Consider the following 24,367-nt stretch of genomic DNA (forward strand, 5'->3'; position numbering starts at 1 on the left):
CCCCATTTAAGAAATATAGGGGGTCAAAGTTGACCATTTCCAATCAAAAAATATAGCAGCTTCACATTTATACTCCAATAATAATGTCCAAAAAATTCAGCCGAAATGGTTCTTTTAAGATTTTTGGCTGCTGATTACGAATCTGAAGTCAGATTTTAAAAATTCAAAATGGCGGATCCAATATGGCGGACTGATTTTTCTTAAATTCATTGGATTCACTTGAAACTCGTTACTCGGGGGTTTTGGGGGTCGCTGATTGCGAATCTGAAGTCAGATTTTAAAAATTCAAAATGGCGGATCCAATATGGCGGACTGATTTTTCTTAAATTTATCGGATTCACTTGAAACTCGTTACTCGGGGGTTTTGGTGGTCGCTGATTACGAATCTGAAGTCAGATTTTAAACATTCAAAATGGCGGATCTAATATATCCAACAAAGGCAAGATGTAATAATCCAACCAACAAAGGCAAGATGTAATGCATAATCCAGCCAGCAAAGGCAAGTTGTAATAATCCAACCAACGAAGGCAAGATGTAATGCATAATCCAGCCAGCAAAGGCAAGATGTAATCGACAATCCAGCCAGCAAAGGCAAGTTGTAATGTAGGTTCTTTAGTTTTCTGTTTGCATTGGTTGTGGCTTTTCCTTAGGTATAGTTATAGAAACGTCACATATTTCAGGGTTAGGTGTACTTATTTCATGATATTGTCCGTATCCAAGAAACCAAATAATTGTCATAATGTGACTACAACAGCCAACTGTTCTAGCGCCACTTTCACACGTACAAAAATATTTTTTAATAGAGTTTCGTCCTGTTAAGGCTCTGTCAAAAAGAACAAAGATGTGATGGTGTTTTCCACCACGGTATCGTGATTTCATGTAAGCTTTTATTAATATAGGATCTTGGATAGTAATATTAAAATCTGTGTATCCAATAGCTGCTGTTTTGTGTTTTGGGTTTGGTTGAAACTTAGAAACCAGAAATATTCCTTCATTCTGATGTTCTGCATAATAGGAAGTAGCATTTAGTATTTGATAAGGACCCAGACTAATATTATACAAATCGTCTAGTGTAAGTTGTGGAAAGCGAAGCTGTTGGTTTTAGTGTTGGTTAAAAGTTAGTTCACCGTTAGATTCGTGATCAGCGACCCCAAAAACCCCCGAGTAACGAGTTTCAAGTAAATCCGATGAATTTTGAAAAAATCAGTCCGCCATATTGGATCCGCATATTTTGAATTTCTCTAAACTGACTTCAATTTCGTAATCAGCGACCCCAAAAACCCTCGGAGTAACGAGTTTCAAGTGAATCCGATGAATTTAAGAAAAATCAGTCCGCCATATTGGATCCGCCATTTTGAATTTTTAAAATCTGACTTCAGATTCGTAATCAGCAGCCAAAAATCTTAAAAGAACCATTTCGGCTGAATTTTTTGGACATTATTATTGGAGTATAAATGTGAAGCTGCTATATTTTTTGATTGGAAATGGTCAACTTTGACCCCCTATATTTCTTAAACGGGGCGTATGCTCCTCTTAAAATTTTGCAGGGATTATTGGGTCATCATAAGTAACCATTTGGCATAAAAAAAGTTTCAAAAATCAAGGTACCGAAAACGGGCATTTTTTGCAGGAAGCTTGCCGATGCTCTTTTCTTTCTAGTTATACGAAATGTAATATTATATAAAATAAAAATGGAAGCTGAAATTTATGATAAGGTAAGCAATAGGAATTCATATTTCAAGAATTAGTATTATTTATAAAATTTTATTATTTAGTTATTATAAATATAATTTAGGTATGTTAATTACAGAATAAAACACCAAGATTTTCTAAGAAAGAAATGATATTACTAATGTCAATAATTGAAGATTATAAAAATATCTTAGAAAATCGAAAAACTGATGGGGCAACAATGGAAAAAAAAAAATAATACTTGGAAAGTAGGGCGGCGGTGTGGTCTAGTGGTAGAGCGCCAGACTCGTAATCTGAGGAACCAGGTTCGAGTCCACTAGAGCCATGTAACATGGAAAAGTTTTTTTCCGAAAAACCGCGCCCCTCCGTGCAAGATGCGGAAAAAACTGGGCTCCGTCTTTCGGAAGAGACGTTAAACCGTTGGTCCAAAGGAGGAAACAGTAAGGTATTGGATGAATTGGAGGTTAGGGTTGGGTACGTCCCATCAAAACGCCCTTTAAGGCCCCTTGGGGTATATAAAGTAAAATTCTTTATCCTTTTAATACTTGGAAAGTGATTGCCCAACAATATAAAGTTAGTGCAATAAGGAATGGAATAATTGTTCCAAGAACTGAAGCTCAGCTTAAAAGATGTTGGATCAATTTAAAGTATAGGTAAGAAATATAAATGTATTTATAATTATTTGGTATAATTACACAGCCTTACAAAAAAAGAAAAGTGTTTTGGCCGAGACACTACACTAGTGTGTTCCCATGTATTTTTTCCCGCTGAATTCGAATCCGAAGGCAGAATTGTCAGATTGGCTCAAAAAGTTTGTACCTGTAACCAGATGGTACTAGCTGGTCAATCTAACAATTCTGCCTTCGGATTCGGATTAAGCGGAAAAAAATACATGGGAATACACTAATGTCTCGGCCAAAACACTTTTCTTTTTTTTGTGGGGCTGTGCAATCTGTTATTGATTTACTAAAGATATATTCTATAAAAGTAAATATTACAAGATTACAAGACAATTGAATATTTAATAACATTTGTATTATTTATTATACTTTTATTATACCTTTATTATACTTTTAACAGTCTAATAATTTATGTCTATGTTTTTGAAAATAATTAATGTCTTTGAAAAAGAAATCTACGTTTATATGTATGTTAAACATGCCGTTAATTAAAATGGTTTCTCTAATTAAAATGTATTATAACCCAGCAAACAAAAAAGGATTAAAAGATATTAAAATTTTTTAATACCTTTGAATCCTTTTTTTGACGGAATTAGATAAAATTAGATGGGATTCGAAATGTGATGGTCCAATCCCATGGAATCCAAAAAAGAAATTTTCAATTCCATCCAATCCTATGGAATCCGTAAAGGTTATGGAATTGCATGGCATTAAATGGTTTAGGAAATTGTTTTAAATTCCTCCCGTAATGACCACACACACACAATTTTATAAAAATAGGAAAGGATCAATGCTTTTAGATAAACGTTTATTTTTGTAGTCGGACGACTGGCGCCGTGTGGGCTTAGAGCTTGGGAACTCTTGCCCTAGGCGACTAGCGCCTGAAAATATCCAAAAATATCTTATTTGGTCCCATAGGGAGTCTCCCTATATACCGGTCGGTGCGGAATTTTGAACTCGAGAGAATGTGCGGGCGATGCGACGCCAAGCGGCGTTGATGCGAACTACCCATTTTCCGCGCGGGCGTGTATCACTGGTGGCGCGTACCGCCACATTGGTTTAAAAGAATATTTCTTTGATAGAAGCCATCTAAGAAGTAATTTTCTTCAAAAAGGTAAAATTTTGTCATTAAGAAAAGGAAACGTTATAACCCACAAAAGTCATACTTTATTCAAGAAAATGATTTATTACATGGCTCTTAAGAAATTATTTCATTGGATTTAAACATTTATTTTCTTGGCGTATAGATTTTAAATATTACACTTTTTCTTAAAAAAAATGTTACTACATAGAAAAAAATTATTTTCTTGTTAAAGAATAAATGTTTACTTATAACAAGATATTAAGTGTCAAAGAGCATATAAATTTCAACTAAAAAAATTGTTATTTTGATTCTGATATCGTACATTTTTATTTAAATTAAATGAATATTTACTTAAATGAAAAACATAATTTAAAAACATATTTATTTGGTTTAAAAACATATTTCCTGGGTAGGAGCCGGCTAAAAAATAATTTTCTTCAAGAAAGTAAAATTTTGTCATTAAGAAAAGTAAACTTTATAACCCACAAAAATCATACTTTATTCAAAAAAATAATTTATTACATGGCTCAAGAAATTATTTTATTGGATTTAAATATTTATTTTCTTGGCGTATATGTTTAAAATTGTTCAAAATCTATAGTACTAACGTTAATACTGTTATTTTTAATGTTATTTTATTGTTATTTGGAAATTTGTATTCAACATATTATTAAAAAAAAATAAACAAATATTTACTTTTTAAAAATTTTAAACAAATAAATCAAAATAAAAAATATTAATTTTTTTCCTTAATTTTCTCAAACAATCCGTTTTGCTCCTTATTTTTGAATATATTTTCCAAAAAATATCAATTATTTACATTAAATTTACAAAATTGATGATAAAATCACAAAAAATGTCATATTAAATCGAAAAATTGACATTTTAAAAACTTTATAACTCGGAAACCACTTCTATTCCAAAAGTGAAATTTTCAGGGTTATTTAAGGATATAATGAAGTATATTCCCTGAAAATTTCAAAGGATTTCGAGTTGAAAGAAAAAAGTTCTGACTATCAGAAAATGGCGATTTTTCGAAAATCGATCGGCTTTAGATGGCCATAACTTAACGAAATAAAAGCAATCAAGCAAAAAGTGGGTAGATTTCTCCAGAGTATACCTGAACAAAAAATATCAGCTGTTGATCAACCCTCTACTTCGAAAACTGTAGATATGACAGCATTTCAAAAATTGGCAAAATTTCTCTAAAACAGTGGTTTAGTTAGCAGCTCGCCGTGAAGCCGGACTTGAGTGTAAACCAATGACCAATTTTTTCCTTAAAAGTAGAGAGTTTACAGAAAAGAATGCGGCCTTAAACGAGTCTCTAAGTTATATAGAAGCTGAGATATAAATTTTTTAAAATGACTGAAAAATGGATTTTTTTCAAAATTCAAAAAATTCTCCAGCGGCCGGATTTGATCGAATCGGGCTCAAATTTTCAAGATTATCTCTTTTTTTAGTGTACTTTCGAGGAAAAAATCGGCATCAAAATCGGTAAACCACCCCCGCAATTTTTGGTCGAAAAGTAATAGATCTGCCTATTATATATATATATATATATATATATATATATATATATAAAAGAATTATTTTTCGAATCTCTGTGCTATCTGGGAGAGGGTAGATTAGAATACAATTCTCCTCATCGAGCTCACGCTGTACGCTGAAAAACAATAAATAATATAATTTATTTTATTGTCAACTTAATTGTATATATATATATTTGCAATAAAAATTGTCTAATATGATTTTTGTAAATAAAACGTTTTATTTTAATGTAACAATACCGACTGTTGAATATTTAAAAAATTTAATGTTTTACATTAGTCTGTTTATCCCAAAGTTACCAAGAATTAAACATAATACGGAACTTTTAAAATTGCAATTAATTCATAAGAATGACTTTCAATTTTGTAAGTGATAGGGAATGACATATTCAATATATATTATAGACTCAAATAACGATGGGATAAAACTAGGAATTTAACGTATTGTACTTGTTTTTCAATCTTAATTTGAAATAAAATGGAATTTGTTCTATTGTAAATATCGCCGGAATTTAATGAAATTCGATATATACATATTGATTTCCAAATTTGGGATTCAATGGTATTTATTTTATTGTCGGAATAGTCGGAATTCAATGGAGTTCAACACGGACACTTTTCAATCCCTATCCTGGCATTCAATGATATTCATTTTATTGTCAGAATAGACGGAATTTAATGGAATTCAATACGGAAATTTTTAATTCCTAGTTTGGCATTCAATGGTATTCATTTCGTTGACGGAATCAATGGTATTCAATGGAATTCATCACGAAACTTTCCAATCCCTAACCTGGCATTTAGTGGCATTCATTTCGTTAACGGAATCAATGGTATTCAATGGAATTCATGACGAAACTTTCCAATCCCTAACCTGGCATTCAGTGGTATAATATTTTTGTGTCGGAATTGGGTGGGATTCAAAAAAGACAAATTCTTTCCAAAATAAGGAATTCCATGATATTGAAACTATTTCAATCCCTTTTTTGGACACAATGAAATTCGGAAAGTCCTTAATTGAATTCCTGGCAATCCCGTTTTAATTCTTTTCAATCTTTTTTCGTTTGCTGGAAATTTTCAATATGATTATGTTCAATGGAAATATTATTTTTTTCTGTAGATGTAGAAAAGCTGATTCAGCAAGAAAACAACATCAACTACAAACTGGTGGTGGACCACAAATTGAAGAGAAAGAAGACGAAGACATAAATGAAATTGTTCGTTCTATTGTTCCTACAATAGATTTTACCGTAGAAAACCCATGGGACAGCACAGCTGAATTAGAAAGTAAATAATCATTTTTACGTTAGTTTTACATAATAAAAAATTTATGCATATTTAAATGAAATCTATATGTTTATATAACTTCAAAAATATAGCGGGTGGAGATGAGCAGTTTCTTGATAATTCATGTGAAAAAGAAAATATGGAAATGTATGAGATTTGTGATGATGATGAGAATTACGAAGATTTTATGGAAAACAACGATCAAGTTCCAACTTCCAGTGCAAGCACTGATTCAAGTGTGAACAATGTTCAGCCAAAGAAACGCCTTTATACAAGTATTAAAAATCCAAAAAAAATGTTATCTGATACGAATGTTTTTGCAAAGAAATCATTGAGTCAATTTAATATAAGTGCACGTAATATTGTAAATGTTTATATACATATCGACATAAAAATTAAAATTAAAATAACTTTATATACATTTTTATAAATAACAATAGTATATCTAACATTTAAAATAGATTAAAGAGATATTTTGTAAAAGTAAATATTACAACAAATAGCAGAATTTTTTGTCTAAGATTAAATGTAAAAATTGAATGAATTGACGTATTAATTACACATAATTAACATATAGAAACATGTAAAATATGTATTTGTGATGGCTTTTCTAAATACTTTAAAATTTTTAATTATATTTTTTAATATTTATTATGAAAAAAATACAAAAATTAAAATTAAAATTATATATAATTAAAAAAATGTATACAAATTTTTTGAATTTATTTTTTCTACATTTGTGAATTATTTATTATTTATAACTGTAATATTCATTGATTGCTTGATGTATTAATAATCTTTTTTATTATCTTTTTTTTATTAGTTTTATTATATAGGAAAGACTGAACCTGAAATTTTAAATAAAAAAAGCAAAATCCTATCTGGCATTGAAATAGAGCAAGATATTCAGTTACAGAAATTGGAAAAGGCAACACAATAACAGCAAGTTGAATTACATCAGAAAATACGTGATGCCATAATTATGGAAAAAGATTATTGGGAAGAAATGAAAAAGGCTGCCGAACTAAAAAAAAGTGTTTATTTGTTAGAAATGAAAGCAATGAAAGCGCAAATAAAGTATTGGGAAGAAAAAGAAAATTAGATATTAGTGATCTTTCCTAATGTCTTTTATGTACAAATTTTACATAAAAGACATAAATATAGTTATAAAGTGTTACTGATAATTATATTAATATAGTTATAGTTATAAAGTGTTACAAAGTTGTAAAGTCATTGTAGGGAAAGTTTATGTAAAGTTTGTGATATTTATATGTAGTGATTTTTTTAAATATTTGATTTGTGATAGTACACAGTAAGAAAACTGATAAAACACATATAGTGTAAAAAAAGATAAAAAATTACTACATTACTAAAAAATTACTACAAAAAACTTACAAAACATTGTATCCTGCGTTGTGTTGTGAGCGCACAACGCACTTGGCAACCGAATTGCCAAGTGTCAGGGAAATTCGACCCTAGCGACTAAAATTGTCAAGACCAAAGGTCCATCGAGGACCGATATCGCTGACGCGAAGGTCAGCGCGGAGCGCTGACCACACAGGTTAATGCTACCGCGGGCGACCCCGAGGTAGCAACGGGAAACCAATATAAGACCGCCGAATCGAGCGATTAGGCAGTCGGTCTGAGAACTCCACGACGTCGCGTTGAAACATCTACGAACTCTAACGAATCGCGAGACGGGAACATTAAATAAAGAACATCTCGTCCAAGCCAAGCTCTAGTATATTTAATAAAGTGTTAAAGTGGTGTTTAACAAAGTGTGATCATTAACCAAGCCCGCCAGACGCCCTCATCCCGATCCTTCCGAGCTCGCGAGCGGAGCACGACCCCTTCAGCCGTCTGAACGGCTAACAGTTGATTTGTATTGAATTATTTATGAAAAAGAATACTTTATTTTTATTTTATTTTTTTTATTAATAAAGTGTCGAATGTTTATTTTTTGCTTAAAATTATTGTTTCTTTCAATAAATAAAACAAAAAAATTACAAAATTAATAACGTGTTTTTATTTCAAAACTTTAATAATACAAGTTTCTTAAAAATATTATGAGAGCAATAATTAATTTGTAAAATGTCTTATAATAAATTGTAAACGATAATCTTGTCCATTCATATTGCAAGGAGATTCAGCATCAAAATACTCAATATTTTCTGGTTTCATTTCCTCAAAATTTTCGGTTGGATAATTTAAGTTAATATACAAATTCCAAAGAACTGCAGTAGCACAAATAATGGCAATGGCATTATTTAATTTATTCAAAAGTCCTCTTTGCAAACATGAAAATTTTCTCTTCCATCTGCCAAATGTCCTTTCAATAATGTTTCTTGTTTTTATATGGCTTTCATTATAATCACGTTCGAATTGATTTACTGGCTGTAAAATTGGTGTAAGTAAATATGATTTACAGCCGTATCCATTATCACCTAGCAGTAAACCTAAAAACATAAACATAAATTATTCATATCATTTTTAACCAAATTTTTTGGTTGCAATGTAAAATATAAACTATTGTACCTTTTATTTGATTTTGTTCAAAGTACAATTTTAAAGCACAACGGTCAAAACAGGTGTTATCATGGGTACTACCAGGGTGTCGCACATCTATAAACAGAAATTCTCCTCTTGGGCCTACAGTAGCCTACATAAAATTTATAAAAATTGTAATTAATTGTTATAAAATTAAATTGATTGTTAATATATATACTTACCAATATATTTAAAGCAAAAAAGCCTTTTCTACAACGAAATATTTCTCCAATTTGTTTAGCAGGACAGGCAATTTTTATGAGTGTGCCATCTATGTATCCAGCCACATTAGGGAACCTAGCAATCTGATAAAACTTGAGAATATTCTTTTGCTGATCTTCTATAGTCGTTGGAAATTTTATATAATTACGTAATTTTTCAGCAAGTGCTCTTGATACCACTTTGATACTTCTACAAACAGTGGCTTGAGAATAACTTCTTAGATCACCTGTAACAGTCTGAAAATTAGATGTCTATTAGCACTAAAAAATTAATGATTTTATGCATTCCAATTTTACTGCAGTACTTGATAATTTCCGGTCGCATAAAAACGAAGAGCCATAATAAGCTGGAGAATCGGGGGTACTGGCATGCCTCTGTTGTTACGTTTTTCTAACTTTTCTTTTATTAATGGTAATATGAAATGTACTGTTTGAGCTTTCGTAAACCGATAACGTTTAGTGAAAGTTTCGTTATAAAAATATTCAAAAGGGTTTGATTGATCTCTTATGTAACGCTTCGGTATCCTTACAGAAATATTTTGTTGTCTATCGATAAAATCTAAAAAGTCGTCTAAATCATCTGCCATAGCAATCTAATAACACAAAATAATAAGCAATAAGTTCAATTTTATTTCAAAGCATTATATAAAGTTTGATTATTATATTAAATAGAGTTAAATGGAATAATTGTGATTGATGGTCAGTTCTAAAAGAAAAATAACCCGAGTTGGGTTAACATCGCTCAGTTAAAAACGCTAATATATTAAAGAAGTTAAACAATATTTCTTTATTTCTCACTTTTCATTTACTTGTTCATGTGTGATTTTCTGTAGTCTTTATTTTAAGTACATTTAATTACTTACGTTTTAGATTTAGATTGATTTAGATATAAAAGATTATTTTCCGTCTTTCTTGAGCCATAGATTATAAAGTAGCTATGATCAGCTCTCACAATGTAAAGAAATGACTTGAGATTTGAGAAATTCTTACGTCTCAAGATCGTCTCAAGATTTGAGAAACGACTATGAATTCGGGCCTAAAAGTCGGCAATCCAATAGGCAAAATCGGAAGCCGCTTTCCTCAATATTGAAGGCAACTTAGCAGAGCAGTTTTAAGCAAATTGACAGCAACCTGCGGGTAACTTGCTATCTGCGCTTGTTGTTCACCGAATGTTAAACAAAGATAAGTGATGCATTATGCGCATCATGCTTCTTCGATCTTCTTCTTTTTTGGTTAATGGCACCCGCCTCTTTTACAGTGGACGTATCGTCTGTATCGGCCAATATCTTGTGGTTTTCTTTTTCTTCTTCTTGTGAGATGGCCTTTAAGCTGTACTGCTCCAGTAAGGCCAGGACAACTTAAGAGTTCCTCTAGTAAGAGTTAGGACACCGTCCGCCATTAATAGGGAGCTATAGCGCGCGATTTGAAAGGTTTCTACTATTCTATTTATCTATTTATATATTAAAATTAAAGATTACGTTTCTTTTATATAAAAAGTTAAAAAATTGCTTTACGACGTATCACTTATATTATCTATTTGTAATTTTATAAAAAAATTATCTGTCTTTATTTACAAAGATAACATTTGGACATAAAATACATAGCAAGTATAATAATACATTTCACAATTACCAAAATTTAATGAAATTGCTGCAAATGCTCTCCACATAACTATAATATCACGATATGCATATAAAAATCAAATGTAGCATGATTTTTTTTAACTCATTGCAATAGGAGGAACCTGAAAAAATTAACGAATAAAGTACAGTATTTATAGGAAAGTCAACTAGAGATAGAATAATATTAAAGTTTTTTATTCGAATAAACCATACTATAATTTTTTATTTTAAAAAAATCCATATGTATTAAACTTTTTATAGAACATAATAAACACGCATATAACATGATGTATTTAACTTAATGAATACAAACCAAATTTATTATGTTACAGCATGCATATAAGCACTTTTGCTCTCAAACATAGAATTTTTACCCATTCCATGCAATGTTACAGACATTTTTTTAAATCTAAAAGTAATGAAACGTGTAATGATTTTTTGTTTTAAATTATGACAATTTGGAATTGTAAAATTAATTGTATTACACAAATTAATAAAATTTTTTTTTAAATTTATGGATTTGGAACAAACTTGTATGTAGTAACTCTGGAAAATCTTTTCCATCTTTACAATAAAAGAAAATGTTGGTTCATTCATAAAAAATAATGTTTCTTCCTTAAAACATCTAGCTCTTGTCAATTCACTATGTGAACATGCAATAAAATCAGTACTCCCTGTAGCGTTAATACAAGTATCACATACTTTTTCTTTAGTTTTAATTTTATACAATATATAACCGCCTAAATAATATATAGTATTTAAAGCCATATTATCAAGAACAATATTATCACAAATATATCAGTCTCATTTATTTGTACTATTTGATTGCTAACAAGTTCATTTTCGTCGATCGGACGCGTGCGATTCTTGTTTGACATTAGTTCTAAAAACTGTGAAGAGAACTTCCTGTCATCATTGTCATAACTACTGTGTCCAATATGCTTCATATATTGCGAAACTGTAATTAATTTGAGATCATTTTTTAACTGGACTGCATTTGGTATCACGTTTTTAGAACAAATAATAGAAAATACATTTTCCAAACAATCTTCCATAAATCGCGACGTGAGAACGAACTCGAAGTCCTCATTATCAAGTAAGTAATTAGTTAATTGTATAACGGACATGGTAGAAACAACACCTGTTTGAAATGGTTTCCATGACCCTGATTTACCGACCTCCATTCCTGTAACTACTTGAATAACTTCTCTTAAAAATTGCATTGTTTCTTCAAATTTTTCTACATTAAGTTTTTCTAAGGCTAGTTTTGGTGTTCTTGCGCTCATAATCGTAAACCATTTAGAAATAAACTGTATAAACCAAGCAGTTGTTTTAAGATTTGGATCATTTGTATCTTCAGTATGAAATTGTAGAGCAGAACCTACACTATGGTTCAATACATTAATAGCATTGCTCACTTTCATTTTTTGAAAATGATTATTAGGATCTAATAATTTTCTTTGCAATTTTGGAGCTATTAATAAACCAAAACCTAATTTTTCTTGCGCTGTGCATAATTTAGGTAAATGAGAAACTCTTACTTCATTTGTTGGTAAAGCATATTTATCTATTATTTTCTTTGAAATTTTAAACAATTCATTTCTTATAAGCCTGCTTTTAAGTTTTTGAATGTATGTGCTACGTCATGAAAAAAATAAAGAAAGCGATTTTTGTCAACAGGATGTACGCAAGAATTTATGATCCTAGAATGTCGTGAAATTTTTATACCAAACGTTCTCCATAATGCCATATTTGCGGATCCCATAACTTAAGTAATACTATGAACACGTAATTCTATTTTTTCTGCTTTTTCTATAATATCACACACAATAGGTTTTAATTTTGTACCATCCACTGAGTCACTGGTATAATAATAGGCCACAACTTCCATCGACTTGAAATGCCTCCTAACATTATAACTAAAGCATGATTAACGATATGCTTATCACCCAAACAATTTTGTAAAGTAGCAGTACCTAAGTACGTATTTTTTGATAGATCTAATACATGACTAGGTGTTATGCTCATTTTATCTAGCACTAGCATGCAATGATTATCTAAACTATTTTTGAAGGAAGAAACTTTAATACTTAAAAAGTCAAAAATGTCATTCAAAATACCACCATCAAAGTTTATATTTTGCAATTTCCTATTTAATGTTCATAGCGAAGGTAAAGGAAAATTACGAATCACTTCCTCATAACCTGAGCTACCACATGCAAACCTTAATTTTAGTGCTTTTTGTATAGTATTATTGCACCATTTTTTGGAACTTTGATAAATTCGCCAGATAACAGTTTTAGTTGCGTATCGCTAAACATATTCTTTACATTTGTTGCAAAGTGGAAGAACTTTTTCGTTGTTGTAAACGTTTTATATTGCGATTTGCATTGAGAAGTTTTTCTTTTGCATGTTTATGTAAGCGATCAATTTTTGTTAAAAGTTTACTTATTTCTTCTATTGTTTTGTCTTTTTGTAAACAATTAGTGCACGAATTTAAAACTTTATTTAATTGCACGGATTTTCCATTTTCTGCTTCGCTACTTTCAATATTTATAATTTTGTTCACATCTTCATACTCCATTGGTTCATGTTCATTATTTTGGGACGAATTTTCTTCAATATGCACCGTCTCGCTTTGCACAAAGTCTTCCGTTGATTGATCTTTATTTTCAATTTTGTTAATTATTAGCTCTTTTGGAACTGAAAACAAAGTATTAACATTACATGATTGGAACATATAATTGAATTATGGTCCGTACAGAAAAAACTAAACTTTGTTTATTTAATTTCGTTTTTTATATCCCTTAATCTTTGCTCTTAAATAATAATTATTTATAAATTTATATCTATTTCTACACAAAATCCATCACTTTAATAAATGCACAAGTTAATATTTATAATAAATACTGTTATTAATTTCTATAAAGTTAATAAAAATAAAAATACAAAAAAAAGAATTTTAAACCAACATAGATGAAAAAATTACCTGTTTCACCAAATAAAGTAGGTATATCATTCATTTTTAATTTCAAGCTGCCATCTGCTCTATGTTTTTCCTACATTTCAGGAGCAAAATGAACCTTAACAGCACAATATATTGCAGCAATGTTGCAGCAATATTGCACGGCAAGCTTGCAATATTGCATGCAATATTGCTGCAATGTGCAGCAATGTTGTGGCAATATTGTAGCGCAATTTTGCTGCAATATTGCAGCAATGTTGTGGCACTACATTTCCAATATTTACCCGGCATAAAAAAAAATTTTTTTTAGAAAATTTTATTACTATTTTATAATTAAATTTGTTTCTTAAGATGCAGTCTATGATTATAAATATTTTCTCGTATTTGAAAAACACACCTTAGTGGGATTCGAACTCGGGACCTAGGGACCTCTGGATCGTGAACCAACTGGCTTACGTGGTAGACTACTTCTTAATTTGATGTAAGTGTTATATATAGCCTACATATGTCATAACCAGCGCAAATATATAATTTTTCAAAAATCATCTTAAGAAACAAATTCAGTTTAAAAAGAGTATACAACTGCACAAATTTTTAATATTGACATTATATCTATTATATGTACATAGAAGCAGTACGTAAATGCATTCTACTAAATTGGTACATATAATATATAATATACGTACGTATATGTATATATATATATTATATATATATGTCTTTTAATATGTTGCAGTGCCACCTTGCAGCAATATTACTGCAAAATTGCCACAATATTGTATTTCAATATTGCTGTAATGTTACTGCAATATATAATGCTGTTAGGGAAACCTATAAATCATAAAAATAATGTAACAATAATACTTTCGGAAACTTACTCTTCGTCTCTTTCTAACTATTTCTAACTGTCCCCTTTAAAAAGAGACAAAGAGTGAGTCCGAAACGCATCCAATTTTGGAGACCAGGCATTAATGACGCCGTACAACGATTATTAATAAGTTTAAATTTATATTACTACCTGACATAGTGTTGAATGTTTTGTTGGGATCCAAATCGTACGATTCACGTTGTAAATCCATATTGCACATCTTTGTGTATCTTTTAATGGGAAATAACACATTTTGTAACCTGATTTTCAGGAATTTGAGCATCCTTGCGCCGCACAACTAGGCATTTTATCTACAACACAGTTTTTAAAATTATTTTTTCAAACTATTTGTAAGTATAAGATTTAGGTTAAGGTTTTTTTGTATAAGTTTTAGATTACAGTTTGTGAATTTAATATTATAATAAATAATTACTAAATACATTTTATTAATAAGTATCGCTTATAATCATGTACAGTTAAACAGATGTAAAATAACTCTTTGTTATATTTTAATTATTTTTATTACTTACTGTAACGTGAATTTTACTCGCTTGCGAAATAGTCATACTTTTGCATAGCGAACGATCAAAGTAATTTCGTTCTTCAACTGTCGTACTTGGAAGTTGTAGCATAGCCGGGCATAGCGGATCACGATCACTTTTGTTATAGCTTCGTCTCACTCCCACTAACGTCTTCCCCATCAATGGCGGAACCAATCAGGAGTCAGACCGGGGTGTCCTAACTCTTACTAGAGGAACTCTAGGACAACCCAATTGTCGAAAAGCCGTAATTTTCTTCTTCTTCTTCTTTTTTTATTTTATTGGCTCCTGCCTCCTTTTCAGAGGACAATACGGCCAGCTTTGTCCACTATTTGTGTAACTAGTTGAGAGTGGAGTGCTACTGCTATTAGCTGCGTTCAGCCGAACCTCTGCTTAGCGAAGCGAAAGGTAGCAATTGAATGTGATTGGTTCTTACCTTTGGATCCAACCAATTACACTTAATTGCTACCTTTTGCTTCGCTAAGCAGAGGTTTGGCTGAACGCAGCCATTGGTTACGGTGTGAGTAGGCGGCTTAGGCTCTCGAGTTGTCGGTCGTGATTGGATAGGTAGGTAGGAGAGCATTGGAGGGGCTAGAGTGGGGGTAAAGGGGGAGCCGATGGCCGTTCGTGCACGCACAGGGCGCGCGTATTTACAAATTGATGTCCGCTGCTTTGCAAAAAGACATGAGCCGAAGGCTCGCGGCCCATGTGTGTGTAAGACGACAGTAGAAAATAATATGGTTGATATCTGGAATTGCCACAAACGCATGAGCCGTCGTCAACGATGTTTTTTTTGGAACAAACTATGATTTAAATTGTAACGGTTCGTTCTCAGTTGGGAGACTGTGACTATAGCGTCGCGTTTAAGGCCCAGTTTATAATACCAGGGTTTAGGAGAGTTGACATAAATTGTTTGAAAAAAATGATTACCCTTGTAGCGGGCTCTGTTAAATAAGTAGTTGTGAAATTCTGTAGCTAGTATTTCTTTTTGTTCAATAAACAGATTTGAATGTGGTAATTTAAATACCTGAGCAAATAGCTTTCTTAGCAAGTTCGTCTGCAATCTCGTTTCCCGTGATGCCTTTATGCGAGAAGATCCATACGAATTGAATTTCCTTGTTGCATGTCTGCGCAGCAATAACTTTTAATTTAATTAACGGAATTAGATAATTAGAGCGGCACGTGATGGGGTTCAAAAGAGCATCTAAAACACTTTTGGAGTCAGAGACTATAGTAAACTTAAGCGCGTTTAAATCAAAGATGAGCAAAACAGCATTGTATATTGCCCATGCTTCAGCCGTGAAGACGGAAGCACGGGCCGGGAGTTTAAACATGAGGCTACGCTGGAGCTGAGGCGAATAACACGAGGCACCCACCCAATAGAATCTTTTATAATTGGTCCAAAAGCCTGAAGGAAAACATTTTGAACTATGGATCTGGGAATTTTATCAATTAATTTCAGAGGCTGGGCGATAAAGAGAAGGTGTGAAGAGGATCGAGTGATAAGAGTGTTGAAAAGGGAGAGGGCTACGGTGGTGTGTAACGAGGGTTGCAGAGATTTGACTTGGAAAAAGAGGTTGAGTAACCCGTGTAACGATGCACCCCTTGCACCAAGGCATCGTTCCCGGCTAACACCCGCCGGATGCCGTCCGACCGATCTTCCGCCGGGCGAGGACAAGGGGCGGTGCGCCCACCTTTTAAATGTTTCAAAACGCACCGTGTGCGCGGGCAGAACGCCACACCGGTGCTTTCCTCGCGCGGCGCCGACAAGCGCCGAAGGGAGCCAACCCGCACCGAAGACGAGCGCGCGAGATCGCACCGCTCCCACCACAGCGCGACTTTGCCTGACGATCGGCTTCCCTGGGATTCGCGCGCTGACTGTGGTCGCGGACGGACGTGTCGCGCTCCCGTGCGGTTTCATTCTCGAACGTTCTAAGTGCGGATTTCTCACAGTGTGTGTACTCTCGCGAGTGACGGACGATATTCGCCGTCTCGTTGCGTTTCTTACCGGTGAATTTCTCGCCGGTATATCTTTCGTTTAATACGCGCGTGAATCCTTTTTCGGCAGTAGTTTATTACGCGCCCGGACTGATGCAGGAGGCTTTGGCCTCTTGCGAAACCTCGGGGGGAGGGGTCCCGGAACTGCCTCCCCGTACATCCTCACCTTTTGACCGTAATTCGGACGAGGGCGAGCACCGACGTGCTCGTTCCCGTTCCAGCTCAAGTTCCAGCTCGCGTTCGGCCGAGGATTCTCGATCGCGCTCGTGCTCGCATTCGCGCTTGCGTTCGCGCTCGCGCTCGCGCTTGCGTATTGCTACCAATACTTCCATTTCTCTCCCAGTTTACGAACAATTTGCGACATCCCATTATGAAACGGATCGTGAAAAATCAGACACGCGCCTAGACTCTCAACCTATGGATGTGCATATTGATACAGTAACACGTGGCGATGGCGGTAACCCGCCCCCTGCGTCTACTGCGCAGCCTAATCCCTCGATGGATTTCGAGCTTGATATCAACAGAAAGGGAGCTGCATGCGATCTGGCTAATGTTCCTTTAAACAAGTATGCAAAAACGTCTCCACAAGATAAAAGTAGCAATTTATCCGACAATAATTTGAATCTTACTCAGGTCCCGTTAGCGAAGGAGCGTAATCTAATTAACTCGCGCTACGCTTTGACTAATAAAAGTCCTTATATCGTACATATCCGGACTATCAACGACTCGGAAGATATATCCGGCGCCGCCAAATCCGGTAACACCCATCCACTTCTCATTGGTCGCATAGTTACACAAATAACGCGAAACGGCCTTATCAAAATTAAAAAATCAATAAGGGTCATGTCCAGGCCATTCTAACTAGCGCCGCGGCCGCCAACAGGCTTATTGATGATGGTTCCCTCGCCAGCTATAACCTCAAAGCTTTTATTCCTTCATACAAAACAAGCAAAATTGGTATCATCAGAGACATTCCTCAATCTTTATCCATCGAAACCTTGCTTAGCAAAATTAAATCCTCCTCCAGGGCCATCGAAGTTCGTAGACTCAATCGTAGGGTAAAGGATGGCAACTCGTATAAATACGAGCCCTCACGGACGATATGCGTTAAGTTTGCCGGACTAAGCTTACCGGATTACGTTTTTATATTTAAGGTTAGGCACGCGGTTCTTATCTTTGTACCTAAAGTTAAAATTTGTTACTCGTGTTTCAGAGCCGGTCACATTAGTAGGACCTGCAAAGGCAAGCCGCACTGTGTGTTCTGCGGCGGGAATAAACACGATGACGAAGCTGAATGTCCTGATAAATCCCGCCCTAATAAATGCATTAATTGCAGCGGTGCACACCTCGCCAAATCCTTCGAGTGCCCCATCACAGTGAACCTCAAGAAAGCTTATGCTCTTGCCGCAGCCCAAAACATTCCCTTATTTGAAGCCAAAAAGGTCAATGGCTCATCTGAATCGTTAAACTCGGAAAGCAGATATGATTATCTCAATTTCCCTAACCTTTCTTCCCCTAAACGTATTTCAAATCGGTTCTCGCCTTCTTTGTTCTCCTATTCCATTGAATCCTTCAATCTTCATTCTAGCAATCGCTTTTCCGCTCTGCAGAACCATAACGACACGCCACTTTTCTATGCTAACGTAACTTCAAACTCCCGCAATGGCTTCCCCCGTCCTTCTCCGCCAACCCCACGCCCTCACGTCAGGTCTTCATCCAGCCCCTCCCATGCTACCAACATTAATAGCAAACATAGCACCTAATTTTACCTATCCTGCCAAACACCGGGATGCGCTGCTGTTTCCAGATGGCAGGCTTCCCACTGATGATCTGATTTTGTCATCCCCCCCCTCTACCGAGTTTTTCCCAGATCCCGATTCTAACCCTGACTCCGCCCCCATTTCGGATGAGACATTGCCCATGCGCAATCCACAAGAAGTTTATAATTACCTCTCCATAATTATGAATAAATTTAAAAATGTAATATCGTTTTATTACCCCCTTTTTTCTCCACTCTCACCTAGGGAACCTTATGTCCCACCGTTTTTATCCTCCCCCCCAAGTTTTTCAGCTAATCCATCGTCACATAATTTGAACGCTCATGGTAACCTTTGCAGGCAATAATTCTGACTCAGCGTTTGCGAGTCCTACTAGCGTGCTACAATGGAATTGTAGAGGTATTTACAATAAACTCCCGAAATTTAGGGCTATAGCCCATTCCTATGATATTATTTGTCTACAGGAAACCCTGTTAGAATCCCATAAGTACTTTAATATTAAAGGTTTCAATTGTATAAGATTAGACGCTGACACTGTAGGCACTAGAGGAGTCTGCACTCTCCTTAGAGATAATCTTTTTTTCTCCATTTGCGATCTCTCTGACCTTGCGCACACTTCAGTGGAAGTGATAGGAATTACAATACCTTTTCAAAACCGTGAACTATTCGTTTGCAACCTATACTGCCACACTGGATAAAATACTCTTGTCCTTTTTTTCGACAATTTGTTTAAATTTGCCAATCAATATAAATACGCTCTTTTCGTTGGAGACTTCAATGCTCATCACCCTGATTGTAACGACCACAGGAAAGACAGCGTTGGTGAACGCATTGCCAAATCTGTAACAGACAACGACATGGTCATCCTAAATGATGGATCTCCCACCTTTTTCAACCTCTCGTGCGGCATAAAATCTGTAATAGACTTAACCATCGTCTCTGCCGACTTGGCTACCATTACCATCTACGATCATAAGAAAGATGGAGACTTGAGAAGCAGCGATTACCTCCCTATCACAACTTTCATCAACGGTATTCCGGACTCTAGAGTCAGATTTTTCTACAGACTCAGACTTAACAAGGACTCGCTCAAAATATTTTCCGCCCTCTTAAGGAATACGAAGCAAAAACTGGACGATATAGACGCCAATGATGCTCTTACCGCATATGATCAACTCATCATTATAATCAAATCCTGCATAATGAAAGCTCTCAAGAAGGACAATATTTCTCCGTCTAGCCTGCCTGTCAAAAATAAACGACATCCAGCTCCGTGGTGGAATGAGGATTGTGAGGCTGCCATCCCAGCAAACGAAAAAAGATTAAAAAATATTAAAATTTTTTAATACCTTTGAATCCCTTTTTTGAATCCCCGGAATTAGATAAAATTAGATGAGGGATTTGAAATAAGATGGTCCAATCCTATAGAATCCAAAAAAGAAATTTTCAATTCCATCCAATTCTATGGAATCCGTAAAGGTTATGGAATTGCATGGCATTAGATGGTTTAGGAAATTATTTTAAATTCCTCCCGTAATGACCACACACACACAATTTTATAAAAATAGGAAAGGATCAATGCTTTTAGATAAACGTTTATTTTTGTAGTCGGACGACTGGCGCCGTGTGGACTTAGAGCTTGGGAACTCTTGCCCTAGGCGACTAGCGCCTGAAAATATCCAAAAATATCTTATTTGGTCCCATAGGGAGTCTCCTTATATACCGGTCGGTGCGGAATTTTGAACTTGAGAGAATGTGCGGGCGATGCGACGCCAAGCGGCGTTGATGCGAACTACCCATTTTCCGCGCGGGCGTGTATCACTGGTGGCGCGTAGCGCCACATTGGTTTAAAAGAATATTTCCTTGATAGAAGCCATCTAAGAAGTAATTTTCTTCAAGAAAGTAAAATTTTGTCATTAAGAAAAGGAAACGTTATAACCCACAAAAGTCATACTTTATTCAAGAAAATGATTTATTACATGGCTTTTAAGAAATTATTTTATTGGATTTAAATATTTATTTTCTTGGCGTATAGATTTTAAATATTACACTCTTTCTTAAAAAAATATTACTACGTAGAAAAAAATTATTTTTTTGTTTAACGTTTACTTATAACAAGATATTAAGTGTCAAAGAGCATTTAAATTTCAACTAAAAAAATTGTCATTTTAATTATAGAAAACATTTTCTAAAATGTAATTTTTAAAGTGAAGAAAGTTAGATTTCTCATCTTGAAATAACAGTTTACTTTGTTTAATAAATAATTTTTATTATTTATTTCTGTATTTCATGAAATCTTTACTTAAATGTAGAAAATGTATAATAATTTAAAATAATTTATTTAATACAATACACATATTTTTACTTGGAATTAGATATTTTTATTTAAATATATGGGCGCTACTACTTTTGCCGAGCGGTATTCTACCTTAGTCAGCTATGCTTATGCTAACTTATTCAGCTACTGGTGCGTGAGTAGGAATTGGCCTAAAGATTGTGAATCGCAAGGGGTAGCAAGGAAGATGACACAGATTTGCATTTAACGATTGATATATATTTACACTATATACAATTGTGAATGTGTCAGTGTTTGTAATGTTATTTGCTTGAGAATGATTCTGCCTCCTGTTGGTTTGGTCTGCGTGGCCGCGTTTCTTCCTTCCTTCCTTGGGCTGGTTTCTGTGAAAGTCGAAGGCGACCGAGCGCCGTGGTTGGCCAGGCGACTTGCGCCTCGTAGGCAACTAGCGCCGTATGCGGGCGACTCGCGCCGAGGAAGCGGCTAGCGCTGTAAGCGACCGGCGCCGAGGAAGCGACTCGTGCCGTAAAGGCGACCGGCGCCGAGGAAGCGACTAGCGCTGTAGGCGACCGGCGCCGAGGAAGCGACTCGATCTGTAAAGGCGACCGGCGCCGAGGAAGCGGCTAGCGCTGTAGGCGACCGGTGCCGAGGAAGCGACTCGCGCTGTAAAGGCGACCGGCGCCGAGGAAGCGACTAGCGCTGTAAGCAACCGGCGCCGAGGAAGCGACTCGCGCTGTAAGGGCGACTGGCGCCGAGGAAGCGGCTAGCGCTGTGTAGGCGGCCAGCGCCGAGGAGCAGGCGTCTTGCGCCGTGCAAGCGACTAAGCGCTGTATAGGCTTTAGCGTCCGAGCGCTCTGTGCCTCCGGCGACTCGCGCCGGGAAGAATCTGCTCGAGCCCGTAGGGGGTCTCCCTTTATACTCGTTGGTGCACAATTTAGAACTCGCGAAGCTGCCCCGGCGATGCGACGCCTCGCGGCGTTGCTGCGAACTGCCGGTATTGCAGGCCTCGCGCGGGGATGTATTATTGGTGGCGTAGAACGCCACAAATAAAATGAAAGGTAGATTAGAATACAATTCTCCTCATCGAGCTCACGCTGTACGCTGAAAAACAAAAAATAATATAATTTATTTTATTGTCAACTTAATTGTATATATATTTGCAATAAAAATTGTCTAATATGATTTTTGTAAATAAAACGTTTTATTTTAATGTAACAATACCGACTGTTAAATATTTAAAAAATTTAATGTTATACATTAGTCTGTTTATCCCAAAGTTACCAAAAATTAAACTAATACGAAACTTTTAAAATTACAATTAATTCATAAGAATGACTTTCAATTTTGTAAGTGATAGGGAATGACATATTCAGTATATATTATAGACTCAAATAACGATGGGATAAAACTAGGAATTTGACGTATTATATTCGTTTTTCAATCTTAATTTGGAATAAAATGGAATTTGTTCTGTTGTAAATATCGTCGCAATTCAATGAAATTCGATATATACATATTGATTTCTAAATTTGGGATTTAATGGTATTTATTTCATTGTCGGAATAGTCGGAATTCAATGGAGTTCAACACGGACACTTTTCAATCCCTATCCTGGCATTCAATGGTATTCATTTTATTGTCAGAATAGACGGAATTCAATGGAATTCAATACGGAAATTTTTAATTCTTAGTTTGACATTCAATGGTATTCATTTCGTTAACAGAATCAATGGTATTCAATAGAATTCATCACGAAACTTTCCAGTCCCTAACCTGGCATTTAGTGGTATTCATTTCGTTAACGGAATCAATGGTTTTCAATAGAATTCATGACAAAACTTTCCAATCCCTAACCTGACATTCAGTGGTATAATATTTTTGTGTCGGAATTGGATGGGATTCAAAAAAGACAAATTCTTTCCAAAATAAGGAATTCCATGATATTGAAACTATTTCAATCCCTTTTTTGGACACAATGGAATTCGGAAAGTCCTTAATTGAATTCCTGGCAATCCCGTTTTAATTCTTTTCCATCTTTTTTTGTTTGCTGGGATTGAGCCCCGTAAAATTGCCACGAAGACTTTTAAAAAACATTATTCCATGGAGAATCTTCTGGCATAAAAAAGATCAATTGCAGTGGCCAAACGAGTTCTGAAGAAACAAACGGTGCAAAGTTGGAAGAATCTCTGTGCAGAGTTCGACGCTAAAACTCCTATTAATCGTGTGTGGAAATTTGTCAAGGCTTTCAAAAACCGCAATCAAAACACACAATCCAACATTGATACGACCAGGGAGGAAAAACTAATTCGTGCGGCCATCGAGAAGCTATGCCCACCATCTTGTCCCCCCGAGGATCCTGATCTGGATGAATTGCTCAGAGAGGATTTCTCAAGCGCGGAACGCATCCATTATTGGTTGGATGACCCTATATCCATGGATGAAATTAATTCGGCTCTTAAATCAATGAAAAAGAAGTCTGGCTTGGACCAACTGGACTACGTCATTCTCACCATTCTTCCAGAATTTTTCTGGTGCAAAATACGCGAGATATTTAACAATTTTTTTTAAAAACGGCTTGTTCCCAGAGGATTGGTGTACTTCGCTTGTTATATTTATTCTTAAACCAGGTGGCAAAAAGGTTAGGCCCATCTCATTGATTTCCTGCGTTTTCAAAACGCAGGAAATTTTCCTTTGAGAAATGCTTGTACAACCGCCTAAGGTGGCACCTAGAATGTAATGACCTATTATCAGATTCACAGCTGGGCTTTCGTAATGCCAAGTCATGTCTAGATAGTGTGATTGTCCTAACAAATAATATCAAGGCGGGCTTCCTTAAGGGAGCTTATACGGTTGCTGTGTTCCTCGATATCGACGGCGCCTTTGACAACGTTCTTCCGCATATACTGATTGGGGATTTATTCAACATCGGAGTTCCAGCCAGTAATGTGAATCCGGCCCGGTTTTTCGCGCATGCGCCCCCTTCCACTGCGCACACAGAGTGACGCTCGGTCTATCGGTGTGTCGCCAGTGCTCGGCAGTGCCGAGCGAGAGGGAGAATATTACTCTCTCCTTGTCGCTCTCACTTAGCTCGACTGTCTATAATGCGACCGTTGGGCACAAAAGTCTCGGGTCTTGGCGCGAAAGTGACGGGTTCGTCGAAGGAGTTTAGAGGTTACATATGTAACCTACACAAGATAAGTTAGTAAGTATAACACTTATTTATATATTTGTGCATGCTGCATG

At 35.1% G+C, this 24,367-nt stretch overlaps 1 protein-coding gene and 1 long non-coding RNA gene across 4 annotated transcripts in view; one reads left to right on the top strand and one right to left on the bottom strand.

Annotated features, from left to right (window-relative positions):
• Positions 1 to 24,367, top strand: part of Ack-like (activated Cdc42 kinase-like) — a 216,777-nt gene that overhangs the window by 181,380 nt on the left and 11,030 nt on the right. The window contains exons 7-8 of one of the 3 annotated variants that reach the window (XM_077401486.1): positions 6,124 to 6,290; positions 6,383 to 8,556. The exons of 1 other annotated variant lie outside the window; for it this stretch is intronic. In XM_077401486.1, the coding sequence (XP_077257612.1) occupies positions 6,124 to 6,290; positions 6,383 to 6,720 (505 nt within the window). In that variant the 3' untranslated portion in view covers positions 6,721 to 8,556. Of the gene's footprint in view, positions 1 to 6,123; positions 6,291 to 6,382; positions 8,557 to 18,263; positions 20,960 to 24,367 lie in introns of those variants that run through there. One more of the 3 variants, XM_077401485.1, reaches the window with a different exon arrangement.
• Positions 21,361 to 24,361, bottom strand: LOC143894847 (uncharacterized). The gene is made up of 2 exons (XR_013256185.1): positions 22,979 to 24,361; positions 21,361 to 22,225 (listed from the first exon to the last, which is right to left on the bottom strand). It is a non-coding gene; the product is annotated as an uncharacterized LOC143894847 (long non-coding RNA).

This window comes from Temnothorax americanus, unplaced genomic scaffold (genome assembly GCF_048541705.1).
Source record: "Temnothorax americanus isolate GAGA-0224 unplaced genomic scaffold, ASM4854170v1 Scaffold144, whole genome shotgun sequence".
Taxonomy (NCBI): Eukaryota; Metazoa; Arthropoda; class Insecta; order Hymenoptera; family Formicidae; genus Temnothorax; species Temnothorax americanus.